At 30.5% G+C, this 16750-nt stretch overlaps 2 protein-coding genes across 2 annotated transcripts; both read right to left on the reverse strand.

Moving 5' to 3' along the window:
* Window positions 1-361: 361 nt before the first annotated feature.
* LOC113863162 (E3 ubiquitin-protein ligase At1g12760-like) lies at window positions 362-4368 on the reverse strand. Its single transcript, XM_027496623.1, has 4 exons — window positions 3860-4368; window positions 2912-3031; window positions 1797-2091; window positions 362-902 (listed from the first exon to the last, which is right to left on the reverse strand). Exons 1-4 carry the CDS (start codon window positions 4267-4269, stop codon window positions 741-743), a joined length of 987 nt encoding a protein of 328 aa, XP_027352424.1. The 5' UTR covers window positions 4270-4368; the 3' UTR covers window positions 362-740.
* A 5998-nt stretch (window positions 4369-10366) lies between these two features.
* LOC113862201 (alpha-L-arabinofuranosidase 1-like) lies at window positions 10367-16305 on the reverse strand. The gene is made up of 17 exons (XM_027495315.1): window positions 16132-16305; window positions 15865-15919; window positions 15354-15550; window positions 15053-15174; window positions 14805-14949; window positions 14573-14642; window positions 13914-14059; window positions 13765-13810; window positions 13608-13660; window positions 13358-13502; window positions 13011-13129; window positions 12793-12867; window positions 12585-12691; window positions 11842-11898; window positions 11387-11585; window positions 10590-10730; window positions 10367-10462 (listed from the first exon to the last, which is right to left on the reverse strand). The coding sequence occupies exons 1-17, from the start codon at window positions 16303-16305 to the stop codon at window positions 10367-10369; spliced, it is 1947 nt and encodes a 648-aa protein (XP_027351116.1).
* Between the last annotated feature and the right edge of the window lie 445 nt (window positions 16306-16750).

The following is a 16750-nucleotide window of genomic DNA, read 5'->3' on the forward strand; positions in this document are numbered from 1 at the left end:
AAATAATGAAAAGAAATCAGTAAAGAAGTGACCAAATTCCAGTCATCTCATTCAGAAGAAAGTTAACGGAATGAATATTTTATGTGCATTTCAAATATTAGAAATAAGTAAAGAAATGACCAAATTCGGTCGTATCACTCAGAAGAAAGTTAGGAATGAATATTTTATTTTCATGTTGAAAGAGTCTATATGTGCATGTTGAAGGAATAAATTCTGTCAGCCGATAAAAGTATTAATAGTTCACTTAGCATCTTGTTAATTCATCAAAATCTTTGAAGTGAAAGTAAGGAAAACCAAACTTTGAGTTCACTATTTCATTTTTTGGCAAGCTAGAATAAGAGCACGTTTTATATTAGTCTGCAATTTTGTCATCTTTATACTCGAATTTATTTGATGGTAGATGTGGGGAAAGTACACAACGAAAAGATGATCTCTGTACAGAAAAATTGTTTTCATAAATCCCCTCGTAAGTACAAATTATGGGGAAACCGACAATATATACATCCCCCATCATAAACTTAAGAACATTCTACTCTAAAGATGCAAGAGCTTCATGGATACTGAAATCCTAAGACTAGAGAACCCTTTCAAAGCAGAAAGGGTGGAGCACTTCATTTTCTTTTCTACTTACTATACACCAACACTAGTCATCAGATTATCAAAGTTCTGGTTCCCAGTGTCATGTTTGTTTGGAGTGATAATGCACCTCACAGTTGTACAATCTTTATCTCGAAGAAGGGTCAAACCAATGTATCGCCTCTAAGGATATTGTATTTGCAGAGCGGGCAGGTTGCTTTGGTCCGAAGCCAACGGCCGATGCATTCACAATGAAAATGGTGGGTACAGGGAAGGCGATACAGTTCTGCTCCATCAACATATGGACATAGGCAGATACAGCATTCCTATATAACATAATCAGTAGCAGTTCAATTATCTTTCAGTAGTTTCATACTTTCATGATCTATTTCAATTATATGCTAAGCAATTTTCAGGTCGCAACAAGTTCACATCAATTTTCACTACCCTGTTCTCCTTCATGTGAGGAAAAAATGCAGTTTGAAATAAACCTAGATGAATCAGGATAATACTTCCTGAATATGAATATTAAATCAACGAACACAAGCAAATTTAGAGTCGAATCAAGGGTAACAATGAGGGTGTATCGATTAATGCATTCTGGGGTGCAAAACGATCTTCAACCCATTATCCAACTAGTTCAACCATATATTATAAAGTCCAATACATTCCATTTATTTGCGTATTGAACATTTCCATTAAGATCCATCCACCCATCCACTCAACAACCACTTCCCTTGCCTCCATGAAACCCTAGATCTACCCATCATCGTCTAAATCAAATTTTCAAGACATTTTGTCAAGGACCTTAAACAGTGACAGGGAAGAAATCCCCCATCAGAAATGCGTAAATGTTTTTCCACATTGGCACAATTTAGTTCCACATTTCAGATGGGGGATTTCCTCCATGTCACTGTTTAAGGTCCTTGACAGAATGTCTTTAAAATCCTCGAGAAATCTACTTTGGAGCTTGGAAACTTAAAGCAAATTCCAGGTTTCCTTTCAAAAACTTATGCATGAACAAGATAAATGCACTGGACAAAGAAGACAGGCAATGAAAAGGAGTAATTAAAGAATGATATATCAGACCAAGAATATCAGACTAACATAAAAAATAACTGTGCAGTAAAGGGAATGAAGTTTGACGAGGAAATCAGTTACAAGGTGCAACCAACAAATAATTTCTGAATGGGAGATATGAGAACAAAGTCAGTACTCACTGAATCATCTGGATGGAGAGAAAGTTCACTCCTATGGCTTCCGGTGCATGAATCTACTCTTGCTTTAACAAGTTGCTTCTTGTTGTCATTAACCATCTCCAATAAATTTGACTGACTAAACCTATACTTTGGAAGTAACCTGATATCTTCTTCTGATGCACCTTCTCTAATTCTCATAGCATAAGCTAATGCTATTACTGGGATGATGCAGAAGAGAGCAAAGAAAACTATACACGCCATCCCAATGCAGAAGATAATAAAAAAAACGTCAAATGCTAGAAAGACCACTGTTAACCTGAAAAAATGTGATAAATACATCGTTGAGCATCCCATATACCCAATAAATTGTTAGAAAACATAACAGTAAAGAACTATGTAAGAAGATGAAGTACGCAGGTAGTGTATTAGTTAAATACTAACAGATTATATCATTATTTATTTGGGCTGGGGCTTATCATTTTTCAGTTTTACAAAGACGAAGTCTGAATCAATAGGATCAACAAAATGCCTAATCCCAATAAAATAGAGCTACAGCTTGGACAGGTCTAGTTTGAAATAGTCATATTAACCAAAACCTCACAAGAGCAACCTTTTTGTTCAAAATTCATCTCAGACAAGAAAGTAGGAGCCTTTTCCAAAAGGATTTGCATGTGTCATGTGATGGAAAAGGTAACCCCAAATTTCCAGAGCAAGAACTATATATAAAATTGAAACATTATGACAATTGCTAGTCCTGACCAAGGGTCAAATCATATAGTAGAGCTATTTAGTTAAAGCAATAGGGATATGGTATTTCATCAACTAGTTTCAAGGTTGGAAAAGCAAGACAAATGAAAATTATTAGGCCAGCTTGAGAAATTTAGAAATGAGAAATAATAATGATTTTCCAAAAGGAAAAAAAAGATGAATCTTGCATAACTTCATCTCAACTCTACCAAAATTTGAATTGTTATTTTACATAGAGACAAAAGGTTACCCACATGTAAAATTTTGACTACTTCAATTATGCTTTCTTGGCATACATAATAACATTTGTTATCTAACCAACCCCCCCCAGGCCGGGGGCAAAAAAATGAGAAAAGGAAAACAAAATCCAAACTAAGGTTCTCACTTACCAATAGAGACGCGGAGAATCTTCTAAAAGTGCTTGCCCACCCACAACAATCCAATAAAATCCAAATACCCACCAAACAGATGATGCCAGAGTGTTAATAGGCTCTAATTTCTTCAGAATGCTAAAAACAATACAGAATAAATTGAAATGAGAGTTCAATTATCTTCCAATGTAAAGGACAAGAAAGGAAAGCACACATGACAACATAAGATCATTATTATTCTAGAGATGGTGTAAACGGGGTAAAGATATTCTAAGGAAAAGATAGTCTGCAAGATCTATCCCCATTTCTTCGAACACATTTAGTTCATCACCATTAGGTGATAATGTCTCAGCATCTGATTCAGATGCAGCCTCAAGTAAGAAAACGCACCTTCCTTTTGACCCATTTACACAACGAAAGTTGAAAAGGGAGTAAGTTCATGTAAACTCAACTCCTTCTAATACACTATAATAATCAATGAATAATTTTAGAAGGCAATTACTATTGTAATAATAACTGTAATCCATACCTCACTAGCATAATTACGCCCCTAAACTTTCTATCTTAGACACAAAATTCAGCAGACTCTAATTTCTACTTTATCCATCACTAGTAATGAGCCATCATTACATCAAATCCAACACCATCAACTTTCTAATGGCACATAATATCCCAAACTCCTCGTCACAATTCATATATAACCAAATTACTTGACCATAGATTGTGCATTCAAGTAGTAACCTTAACAATTACGTGTGACTACCAAAAACCACACACACAAAATTGTAAATAAAAAAAATTATAAAAAATCAACATAAAAATAAACAAGGAAATACACTAAAAATTCCACAGGAGAAAAACAAATGATACACAAAAATTTATAAAAAAAAGGTTTGCAACTAATCAATTGTTTCAGTTAGTTGACACAGTAATTGAAATAGTAACAACAGAGGTAGAGTTACTAACCTATAGGAAGTGTGAGACAAGGAATCGCGAATTGAGGTGCGATAATCGTAGTACACAAAAGCCATGTGTACGACGCACTCGAAGGCGTAGCCACAGAGCCAGAGTCTCAGAGGAGTGGAAGGTCGCTCACGGAACGTGGAGAGAAGCACGCCAGCGGCCACCACCACGAAGGCCAGGTTCCACACCATGTCCAGAACCAGCACCGGCCGCGAGTACGCGCAGTTTCCGCCGTCGCCGTCGTCTTCGTCGTCCGATCGATGGTCGGCGCAGTCGGAGAGGAAAAGGCGGCGGCGGTCGGCGGCGATTAGGCGCGCGAAGGGGAGGGTGAAGGTGGCGCGCACGGTTGGGTAGCGGAGCACAGGATTACTAGCTCCGCTAGTGCTGACGTGGCGCTGCTGCTGCTGTTCCATGTTAGAGAGAGAAAAACAAGAGAGAGAGAGAGCGAAAAGGTTTGAATAAAATAGAAGAATTAGGAGGAGTAAGTGGGGATGGTGGTGGTGAATGGTGATTCTGGGAAAGGTGGGGTTCGGGAGTGAAACGACGTCGAATCGAGATGACCCCAGGCTTGGTTTGGTTTTGTTTTGTTTTGTTTTATACTAACTAAACCTTTGTTCTATTTTTTATTTATCCCCTTAACAATCATTTTATAAAATAAGTATTAATAAAAAGTGGAGACTGGAGTGTGGCTAATGGCTATAGTACTGGTTCGACGAGCGTGGGTGAGTAACAATCATTGGCTAAGATGAATCAAAATCATATCAGTGTCTAGTAGTGCTAGTGCTTTAGCAGCAACTAGCTACTCTTGTTGACTTTTACATTAACAACTCTTTTGATCACAGTTCTTCCTTTCTGTCATCATGATTCAATTTAATCAATGCTTTTCAATTTTTTAATTAGGGTAAATTGTTTTATATTCTAGATGGAGTTTAACATATATTGTTATTAAATTGACTTTTACAAAAGATATCAAATTTAATAATAAAAGTAATCTATGAACATAAACTGGGGGAATACTCAATAATCTTAAGCTTTAATTTATTGTTTAAATATAAAAATGTATGGCTTAAAAGTTTTAAATTACCGAATTAGAAATAAAAAACAAATATTTTTAAATATAACAATATACTTTTATAATTTATAATAAAAAAATTATTTCATTATATTTTTTCCTTTTGATTTAATTCATGTGATTTAAATTTTTTTAATTCATTTTTTATACTTTTAATATTATACAAATTTAGTGTATTAATTAATTTTCTTTATCTAAAATATTCAAAATTTTAATTTTTTACTCTAAATTTTAGAAAAATGAATTAATTAAATATTTTAAAACTTTTTTTAGGTTACTTATAATTTTAGTTCTTATCTTTTAAATGGACGTGCAATTTTGCTTTTTTAATTTTAATTTTTTATATTTATTTTTTAAACATTAAATTAAGTCTTATATTTCAAAATTTTATCTAATCATCACTAAAATATAACGCAGATTTGACAGAATTTATTTAAAATACCAAAAATGTATTATTTTTAATTTTCAAATATTAGTTGGCAATGTTTAAGCTTAATTATATTTTAAATTATGTTTAATGATATCATGTTAACGTTACATTTTGAATTACCCTCCACCTGAACGCGTAAATTCTCTCCAAAATCATATATTAACATTGACGACTGTTTTTTTTTTCTTGAATGGTTGTTAATTTTTTTATTATCATTTTTTAAAATACGTAAATAATTATTTAATTTTTGAAAATTTATTCATAATAATTAATGTGTATTTAATAGAAGATACTAAATAAGGGAACTATTAATTATTAAATGGAGGATATAATAGAAAATTAAGTAATAGTTTTTTTTTATAAAATTTTAAATTCTAGCTGTTTTCTTAATTATTGTGATTTTCTTAATTTTTAGTTAATTTATGATATAACACCCTCATTTTGTAATTTATTATTATTGCGATTAATGTTAGTTATTAGTGCATGTTATTTGAAATTAGAAGTGTTTAATTGATGTAAACTGTAGGATATTTCGTTGTAGCGAGAATAAGGTAGTAAAAATGGAACATTCTGAAGCCCTCTCGCTGTAGCTAAAATCTCTTGTTGTAGCGATGATGCTTCTCTCGCTGTAGCTAGAATGACAGACAGCAAAGGAAGAAAAGTTCTGATTTTTTCGCTGTAGCGAGAAAGTCATGAGTTTGAGAAATATTTAAAGAACTCTCACCCTAAAATCTCCATTTTCAACCAAATCACATATCTCTCTTCATCCTCTTCATTCTCTCCCTCTCCCTTATCAGAGAAAACTTCCAATAACTTTGAATCTCCTTTAGGTTTGAGCTCAAACATCCGTTTTTCTCAAATCTAAGTAAGTTTCTTGAAGCTCAGATCTCTATTTTATTACTTTTCTTCGGTTCTCTTCTCATGTTAAGATCTTTCCCTCGAAATACTTAGAAAATCTTATCTTTTGAAAGATCTTTCTGTGGATATTGTAGAATCTCTCTGTAGATCACTCAGAGAACTAGTTTGGAGGAACCGTTACCAGGTAAGGGGAGTATTCTTGGGCTTTAGTTTTATATACATATACAAAGATCTTAGGAGAATCTGAGTAACCTATTTTAGTAATAATTCATAATTTCTATGAAATCATACTGTGAAAATGTATTTTGATATATAGAAAGGTTCTTGGTTTATTTTAAACTAATAAAACAAAATTTTTAGAGAAAAAAATGGGCTTGAGTAGCATTAAGAGATTTTAGAACTTGGTTACTTAAGATGTATATGAGTTAAGTAATAAAAGACATAATGAACTTTAGGTTAGAAGATTATATTGAGATTGTACGAGTTAGGTTGAGTTCGAAGGTGTCCGACTTTCGGCATATTATACTGATTGTATAGTGTGATATTGTGTGGTAATCTCTATGCTAAGATTGATGTATTGTATTGATTGCATGATATGATATTGTATGATAACTTTATATGTTGGATTGTCATAATGCAATAAGTATAGATATAATTTGATAGCTGAAATGTATACAATATGAGCAGAATCATAGGAATGATTGAAGTGTTGGTTGATTTTGAAAGCATATAATATATTAACGAGTAAGGGGAATATGACTGAGAAAGAATATGACGCGTGATTATGATACGTGAGTCTAAGTAACTTGAAAAGGGTGATTATGATATAAATTATAATCCACTGAAGGGTGTATTATCATATATATTGTGATCTAAGAATTTATATAAATCGTAACTCACGTATCATGATCTGCTGATTGATGGAAAGAATATTGAAATGTGAAATATTGAGTAAGAGAAATAGAATAAGTATAGATATCAAAGAGATACACTGGGGGTGTGGAAGACAGGGACGATTGAGAAATCTAGAAGAAATGAGGGTAGTGTATGTCTTCCCACGATTGCGCAAGAATTAATGAAAATAGAGAGAAAAGACACTACAAACCTCACACTCATTTCCTAACCTAAACCCCTGACTATACCTTTGCTAAAAGGGACCTTGCCGGCACACGTGTGTATCCGTGTTGCTGCGGCTAACCAGCAGCTATCTATGCTATGAAGTACTCAAGGAATTCCAGGGACAATGAATATGAAAGTGTAATGAATGTGAAAGTGTAATGAATGTGATATAGTATAGAAATCGTATGATTATAATATATGTATCGTAATATATCGATTTATGTTGTTATGATATGTGTGTTGTAATACATAGACGGATGTGATTGGAACACATTTATTGTGACATATTAATTGAAATGATATGATACATGTATAATAACATACATGTCAATATAAAAATATATGTATAGCGAATGAATTATTGTACATGCTCTGATTGATGGTTGCGTTATTGCATGTGCTTGGATATGATAAGTTTTAATATGAGTTGTTCACTATTGGTAATGAATTTGAATAGGATATTAGGCAATAACTTTAGTTCTTTTAAGATAATTTATCATAAAAGAGACTTAGTGGAGCGGGAAATACTAATCCTTACTGATATTTTCAGATAATGAAAGAAAGGAGATAGAGATGGTTGGTCCGTTCTAGGGTCATACTTGTCAAAGATTGTGGGAAATGAACTGTTCAGATGTAATTAAATTAAATGTAATAGATGTATAAATCTTTTAATGTATTTTATTTCATTGATGGACAAATTTGAATTTGAAAAATGTTATAAATTTATTAAATTTATTAATTAATATTTCCATATTGTACTATTTTTACAAAATTAAACAAATTATTACCAATTTTTTAATGATATTTTAATGACGTATATTATTTTAAGGAAATTATTTAAAAAAAAGAAGAAGGATGTTACATATGTTTTTCAATCACATTAAATTTCAGAAAAGACAAGAAAAATACAAGATTTGTATATTGGTTTAGTTCCTTTAATTAGTATTACAAACAATGAATCTCTACTATCTAACATTTTTCATTAGAAAGAAATGTCTAACAAAACATATAAACTCAATTGGTAAGTACCTTGGTAGTGTCTCATTGTGACTCCAGTTGTTTTTGAAAAAATGAAATAAGAAGTTCCAGCCATACTCTTGACAATATATTATATATTATGTATTATTGTTTAAAAGTAAAACTAATTAAGATTTATGTCTTTATATATAACTGAATAAGAATATACTTATAAATTTTGTTTTATTTTTGTTAAATTTTCTCATTTCCTCCAGTTTTTCTAGTTTTTTTTTTACAATATTTTTCGGTGGCATTTTTACAATATTTTTAAAATAAAACAAGAGACTTGAGTACCTAATCCAAACTAATCCTATTTAAAATCAACTTGATTTGGTTTAAGTTTTACAGTAAAAATGTACATACTTAACCAAATTAAATCAAATAATTTTAATTAATTTATAAATATTTAATTCTTAAAATTAAATTAATCAAACGAATTACATATTTACATCCTTAAATGAAATATAAGTATGTTGTACTTTATTAATAGAAATGCATAGGTGATTTTAAATCACTGGTCGTCTCTTATTAATAGCGCGCCATTAAATATAACATATAAAATTTTAGAAACATAAAAAAATTCATTAAATAATTAAAATAAGTGAATTATGGGTAGTCTAAAATTTAATAAACTATTTTGTTTATTAGTAACACACCTTTTTTTGTATGAAAAATTTATTATGTTTAGTAACAGAAGTTAGTCTGAGTGATAAATGATTTAGTATCGTTTAAGTAAAATTTTGGATTTAAGTTTTTGTATATGCAAAAAAAAAATTTAATAATAAAATATTACTATATACATGTACGCGACTCGAGTCAGATCTTGTAAATTTTAACTTAATGAAAGTAAAATATATTAAGATGATTGAAGCAAATAATAGTTGTTAGCTTTAATTTATGAATCAGATGATAATTGAATTATTAAAATTATTAATATATATTTTTTAATTTCTTTCAATTTTAGCTTGAATAAGATTTCAATTTAACATAATTTATATTTTATCAATATTATGTATCTAATTACATAGGATTTGTTTATGATTTTGATTTATCTAGAATTTTTTTAACTGTCTGTGGGTTATAAATACTTTAATTGTCATATGTGATTTTTACTTTTGCATTATTTATAATTAGTATTTCTTTTATTTAAAAAGTATTTTGAGACTTGAGGAAAAGAAATACACTAAAAAAGATATAAATATCGCAAGAAAGGATTGAATAATACTTTTCTAAGATTTTCTTTTTGAAATGATATCCTTATTTAACAAGAACATTACTAACATATGTAGGTGAATTGGTTCCTTAATTTAGAAAGTGCTTATTTGTTTAAACCTTAGCATCCCTTGCAAACCGTGTGTTGCTAAAACAAAAGTTTGCTTCATCCAAAATGATTGATGGTCTTCCTACTTAGCCTATAATTGTTCTTTTTTGTTTTGATTTCATGAAATTACAATTCTTTATATTAAAGGTGAAGCAAGTGTTTTGGGTTATTAGTTTTTAGATATTTGTATAGATAATTTGATTTTGATTCTTTGCATTTTGAGAATTTTTTATTTTATTTTTGTCTTTACATGCTTGTATATGTTTTTATTGGATTTCTCTTGCTCATGTAATTAATTGAGAGACTGTTACGAGTTATTTATTATTATTATTATTATTATTATTATTATGAAACCACGTTAATAAAGAAGACCAACACAAAAATAAGATCACAAACATTGAAGAACCAAAAAATATTTGATTTTCTTAAAAAGATTTCCCACTAATATTTTGACCATAAAATACTTTGAACGTAAACTAAGTCAATCTAAACTTTAAAAAAAAAATTGAACATTACTACAAAGAAAAAAAAAATTATGGGGGGTCTGAGAGTACATGAATGGCCACCCTTATACACCAATGCTCAAACATGCTTGACCCTTATCAATAAAGAGCATGTTATCATTGAACACGTACAATAAACTAAGGCCTACAGTTGTATCGCTACCTATTTCTATGGTCTCCTAATAATTGATTATTTTAACAAATCAATTACCGTCAATGAAACTGGAGGAAGTATCACATTCATCTGATTACCTGGATTCTCAAGTGGACCTTGCTTTGGTATTATCTGTATGCGAAACAAACATAAGATAAATGCATATTAAATCCACATACTAGCCTATAATTATGTGTATAACTTAGCTAGTTCATATGTATCAAAAGAAAGATAAACATATACTATATGTTAAGTGAACCTTTTCAGGGTCTGTGAAGCTATTCTCATCCAATGCATTTGCAGATGTAAGCATCGTCTTTGTGGACTTGGTTAGATCTGAGCTCGCAAATCCATTCAGAGAAATCTTGAGATTTACTTGGTTGTTCGCCAAATTCGCAACCTTTACAAGTCAATTGCAACAAGGTGACGATATTTCTAGTAAAAACAATTGTAACAGATAATGGATTTTGCTAAAGGTCAGGTTAAGGAATAAAAGTGATTAAATATATTTTATTGCATTGAAAATTATGGAAAAATATTTATTTGTTACATTTTCTGACAAGTTTTTCACTTTTAATTCTCTAGGAGGCATTAACATTTATCTAAATTTATTAAGACCGTAACATAGAAAGATATATGATAGAATGCTATCATTACTTCTTTTGTCTTTGATTGGTATTTTTATAGTAACAACAAGAGTGGTGATTAGATAAAAGAAGGGTGCTAAGTACATAATCTTTTACTGTATTTTCATTCATTAATTAGAATTTATTAAAAATTCTATAAGTATGAGTGATAATTATTCAATTAATAGTGAAACTTAAGTAATTTTTATAAATTTTAATTAATAATAAAATGTATTTTCAAGAATGTATTTAGAATTTCTCTTACATAAAATCCTCTATGATTCTAAGATTTAATCTTATGTCAATGTTATTACAAATAATGTTTAGTCACGTCACGGTTAACATTCAATGTAACCCAACTTGCTCGTATAATTTGTGCATGTAGTGTAAGAAAACAAAAAAAATAAATAAAGCAAAGAGTATATATTACCTTTATTTTCAAGTAAGTTTTCTTATCTTGTGGGTTTTGCCAAAAAATTGCAGACGCAGCAGTTGAATATGGTGCAGGTGTTTGAAGTTGTGATTTGAGAAGTGTTGCTCCACTTGATTCTCTAAACAAATATTGCACCCAATAGCTAGGAGTTCCATAGACCTGATTGGAGTTAAAAACAATTGCATCTGGGTTCCACCTATAAAGACAAAACATGATATATCTCAATGTGGCCGTTATGCATGCCGCAATTGTTTTAACTTCATTTACAAAATCCTCTTATTAGGCATTTCAATTGGAAAATTGACTATCATTTTATAAATGTGGCAATTGTGTATTCCCTAGCTTCATACTATTATTTTTAATAAGCATGAAAAAAAGCGTGGTGCTTATTCTATAGATTTACAAGAAAATTAAGAGAGATAGATGATAGAAATTGAGGTAAAAAGACGTACTTTCTGTCATTTGCATTTACAAACAGAGGCGCATAGCTAGCCATTATCACATGATCACTGCATCAGAAATGGAAAATGAGAATGATGAGTACGAAACTAAATGATGAATCTCAAAAAAGTTACTAAGCAGAGTTCAAGTTTAACGGATGTTATGGTCTTTGGTGTACGTGATAAGTAAAATAATTGAAATATATTAGTTAAAAAAGTTAAAAATGATAATTGAAAAAGTTTTAGTAAAAGATTCAAGAGATAATATTTACAATTTCAAAAATAATAGTTTGATTATTTTTTCTTAACATTTACAATGTAATAGCATGCCAATTTATATGTATCTTCTACCATTATATTTGAATAGTTCAATATTTTAGAACTATCTTGAAACTAAAAAATTTATAATATTTTAGAATTTTCTCTAAAAGTATTTACAAACTAAAAGATAAAAATAATTTTTTCTAAATTATTCTATATATTTTTTTAGACTATTCTAGAAATTTATATCATTTTCTAATAAACTGATATCAATAAATACTAATGCATTATATATATATATATATATATATATTGTCTTGGACACCTATTAGAAAAATTGGTATTTTTACATATTTATAATTAAAATTTTTAAACTTATTTATAGTATTATTTGAGCACATCCATCCCTTCATCTGATCAGGTAGTCAACTTTCAACCAGTAGCGCAAGAATAAGCTAAAGGTATTAATTAATGGAAATTAAGTGGTAGTTAACCTGTTTCCTTCTAATCCAATGAGAAATCCAGCTTCAGAGATAGCTCCCAAAAGGGTTCCTAGCTTAGCTTCTTTGTCTCCAGTTAGAGCATACTCACTCACAAAAGCCTGTATGGTATTTATTTCACTTGAGGTATTAATATTCAAGTATCAGATGCATACATAATATAAGCAAATTAACATATAGAGTAAGGTGAGGATTGCCAAACCTTTGGACCGTTGCGTGGTGTCTTGTCAAACACATGAGCATCATTAAACATAATTTGTGCTTCTGTAGGATAAGTCTGGTGAGAAAGTAAGATTATAATATTAGAGCATGAAAAAAGGTTATTGAAAGGTAAAAATGAAACTGATATATTCACTTTATTTTTCGAAGTAAATGAAACTATTAAATGACGAATGTTAAATGTGAGAGATATGATAATACATGATAATCATAGATATCCGCTGGGTGATCTAATGGTTTGGCAGAAGCATCACAATTTGAAATAATTTGAATATCTGGATAAGCTCGCCGTATTGCATGGTAGAACATTAAGTAATTTCCTAATCAGTAAAAAATATTTTTAAAAAAGTAGACCAACCCATTAACATTTATTTATCAGTTATTACACATTGAAAGTAAAAATAAAGAGTAATAAAGGATCATTAACATATATAACTAATAATAAAAAAAAGATGATAAGAGAATTATCAAATCAATAATATTAGTCAGTATAAATATCATAACCAAAAAATACAAGTAATAAATTGAGAGAGAAAGTGAGAGCATGCCACGGTAGTTTTGCTTTCCACAGTCTTCATTGCCAATTGCAACATATTTTAGATCAAAAGGTTGTGGGTGTCCCATAGATGCTCTAAGGGAACCCCATTTTGAAGTGGTTGCACCTCTGGCAAACTCAATACCATCAAGGGCTTCCTACAATTAAGGTAAAGAAAAAGTGACATTGTGAACATTTTTTCAAAGAGAAGGAATAAGAAACAACAACATGGAATGAGGAAGAAACAAAATAAGAAAATGTACTTGCACAAAAGGTGTGATCATGCTTGTATCAATTTCATCTGTGTGGCTTATGCCTGTGTTATGGAATCAAACATACACAAAAAGACAAATTCAGTGATGGTCCTTACACTACTAAATGTCATACATACATAGCATGTAGCAATAAATGAGAAACTACCATTGTTAAACACCCACAATGGCCTTGCACCAATGTCCTCTGCCAGCTACACAAGAAAAATGGTTTAATTATATGTCATGATTGAATTTCATAATAAAATCAAAATGTGATTGCTATCATCAATCCATAACCCAATTAAATGGACCTACTTGAAGACCTTCAAAATAACCAAATCCATCGTCTGTCCAATAACTCCAAACATCACCAAAGTGCCCAGGTCTCTGTTCCCATGGTCCAACACTCTCTTTCCACCGAAATGCATTTTTTAATGTTTGTCCTTCAATAAAACAGCCACCTTTTACAAGACAAAAAATTGCATCAAATTTGCCAGTTATTTGAATGTTTGATGGCATGACTTCAAGACAAACTAGAGGAAGGAAAGAGTTAGATTATGTAAATCATAAAATGGTAAAATGTCTTTGAAGAGTCCTATTAGCTCTTTTGGTTTAAAGTTGAATAAAATTATTTTATATAAAATTAATTTTAAATCGTTAAATGTAATAGGATACGTGTATAAATTAAGTTCAACCATACATTTTTATCGGCTGACGTGCTTTGTATTACAAAGTGTGAGAATTGTTTTTTCAATCAATTTGCAAACAAGCTCTCGAAAGAAAAAAAAGGAGAGTAATACTACATCAATAATCATTATGGCACTTCATTTTCACATAACTTTTGGCAAAGCTTTTTCAAATTGTCTACTATAATAAGAAGATAATGCATTTCTAAATTACACCAAGGTACTAAAGCATGCAATAAAATTAAAACCGTGACATCTCTTGTTCTACTTGGATCTATATATGCATACCTGGAAATCTGAGAAAGGCTGGTTTCAACTCTACCAACATCTGGGTCAAGTCACTTCTGAAACCATGTCCCTGTGCCAAGATAAGTTTGACATTGACTAAAAAAACATAAAATATACTTAAGTATTGCCAATAAACAAAGACAAGAGTTTCCAATATTCAAGTAAGAAATTAATAGAGTAGCAGCTAGATTAATTAGAAAAGTCTCATAACAGTAAATCCATGAACACTCACCTTAAATGTGTCCACAGGCATAGCAGACACCTGGTCCAACAATATCACCCCTTTTTTGGTTGTTGTTAAATACAATGTTGAATTAGAACTTGATGCACTAGCTACCAATGTAGTCTCCATCCTTGTCCACTTTGATGCTGAACCTCTTCAAGATCAACATATTTCTCGCATTCTCAGATACAATAAATATACTTTTCAATGGTTTTTGAGCACAAAGTATCTTCAGAATGTTAGAACGTAGTGCTTACTTGATATAACTAGAAGCTAATACCCCTCCATCTTCTGCTTTTCTGAATGATACTGTTATATCTAATGGTCCTGTTGAACTAACAAAGAACACAACTTTGTATTTCTTCCCGTGCACAATATTCTGAAACAAATTTCATTGTTAAAATATGCAAATCATTTTCAATCCTGGCAAGGAAAAAAATTAACTTGATAAAAAATGTTTGTCTTGGAAAAACAAAACAGAAAAATAATTTTAATTGTTAAATATAGTAAAGAACAAAGAAATAGGAGTTTATGTGAGACATAATTTGTTACTCTCACCATGCCCCAAAAACCTGGATTAGAGATACCAACACCATCAGAAGGGCAATTGTCACATAGGACATCCATTTGCAATGCAACGTTATTGCGTTCAAAGCAAGAACCAAGTACAGTTTGTATTACAATATCTGATTCTTTTCCAACTATTGTCCAAGGTTCAATATTTGATGGAACTTGTGTGCCACCGGCTTCAAAACCTGAAATACAAATTTATATCTGAATGCTCAATCACTTTATATTGCCATAAGAATGCAATGAAGTAGACTATGCAACAGTAATTTATGCCATCAATTGAAGTTATTTGTTGCACTCTATAATTCTACAAGAGTTTCCAGAAAGGTATCTTAGAGTTATGTTTTGGTCATTTAGAACGAGAATATTGAAATGGCATCTAAGAAACTACGAGAAGTTTAGAAGAATTTTTATGTTAGATGAATATTTTTTGTTTAAATTTGTCATCACTTAGAATTCATAGAAAAAGAAGTTTTAGATAATATGGCAATTTAATGACCTTTGTTGTTCACAAGCTCTGCCCACAATCCCCCAGCGCCAGCATGATTAATCTCCTGTAAAAGATGTTTAAAATTTTGATCACTTTTGAAACATTTCACTTAAAAAGGATATTCAGTTCAATATATATAACCTTATACTGTCAAGGAAAGTTCAATATTTAAAAGTTTTCAATGACCCTTAAGTTCGTGACACTAAAAAATTTAACTTTTAAAGATGTGAAGAAGAAGTTGTGCAGTTCCTAGCTAGCACCATAATCCTTTCCCACCTCAAAAAAGATTCCAAAAAGAGTGTGAGGAATTGGCCTCCCAGATGCATTATTAGAAGCGTCTACAACTAGAGTTGAAGTCTGGTTAGCATCAGCATAACATTGTAATGCAAGACAAGTCACTATGATGAGGTAGAGCCAAAGAAAACTGCAATAACCCTTTAAAAAAATCATTTTATTTTTTCTCCACACTTTTATTCTGATTCAGCCATAAGCCAACACTTTTGTTGTCTTGGTTTATTTTTCTTTACTCTTTTGCTTGTATTTATAAACTTTATCATAAGTCACAACATTGCAAAAATTATTACAGGTCCGAGTCTCAAGTTATTTGAGTGAGATCCGAGATCTATGCTTTTTCTGATGCACATAGTCATAGACCCCCATATATTGCGCTTAGGAATCAGTCATTTTGGCTGTATTAATTTGTTTAGATATATACATACATATGATGAGAATAATTTTTTTTATAGAATACGAGAATAATAAATTTTAATCATGCGGTAATTTACGAATAGTTAAAACTAAAACTTATAGTTCTCACATAATTACTTAATTAAAAATGTTATGTGCATTTATTTAAGGTTAAAGTATGTTTGTAATCTTTGTAAATATGGTTCAA

Source organism: Abrus precatorius, unplaced genomic scaffold, assembly GCF_003935025.1.
Source record: "Abrus precatorius isolate BTA unplaced genomic scaffold, Abrus_2018 Scaffold3, whole genome shotgun sequence".
Lineage (NCBI taxonomy): Eukaryota > Viridiplantae > Streptophyta > Magnoliopsida > Fabales > Fabaceae > Abrus > Abrus precatorius.

What these genes read in the sequence shown, in the direction of transcription:
- LOC113863162 (XM_027496623.1), bottom strand. Translation starts at nt 4,269, where the DNA reads ATGGAACAGCAGCAGCAGCGCCACGTCAGCACTAGCGGAGCTAGTAAT. An exon ending in GATTCTCCGCGTCTCTATTG is followed by an intron (nt 2,092 to 2,911) that starts GTAAGTGAGAAC and finishes ACATTTTTTCAG; the next exon opens with GTTAACAGTGGTCTTTCTAG. An exon ending in CTCTCCATCCAGATGATTCA is followed by an intron (nt 903 to 1,796) that starts GTGAGTACTGAC and finishes TATGTTATATAG; the next exon opens with GAATGCTGTATCTGCCTATG.
- LOC113862201 (XM_027495315.1), bottom strand. Translation starts at nt 16,305, where the DNA reads ATGATTTTTTTAAAGGGTTATTGCAGTTTTCTTTGGCTCTACCTCATC. An exon ending in TTTTTGGAATCTTTTTTGAG is followed by an intron (nt 15,920 to 16,131) that starts GTGGGAAAGGAT and finishes CATCTTTTACAG; the next exon opens with GAGATTAATCATGCTGGCGC. An exon ending in CGGATATCTATGATTATCAT is followed by an intron (nt 12,868 to 13,010) that starts GTATTATCATAT and finishes CTTTCTCACCAG; the next exon opens with ACTTATCCTACAGAAGCACA.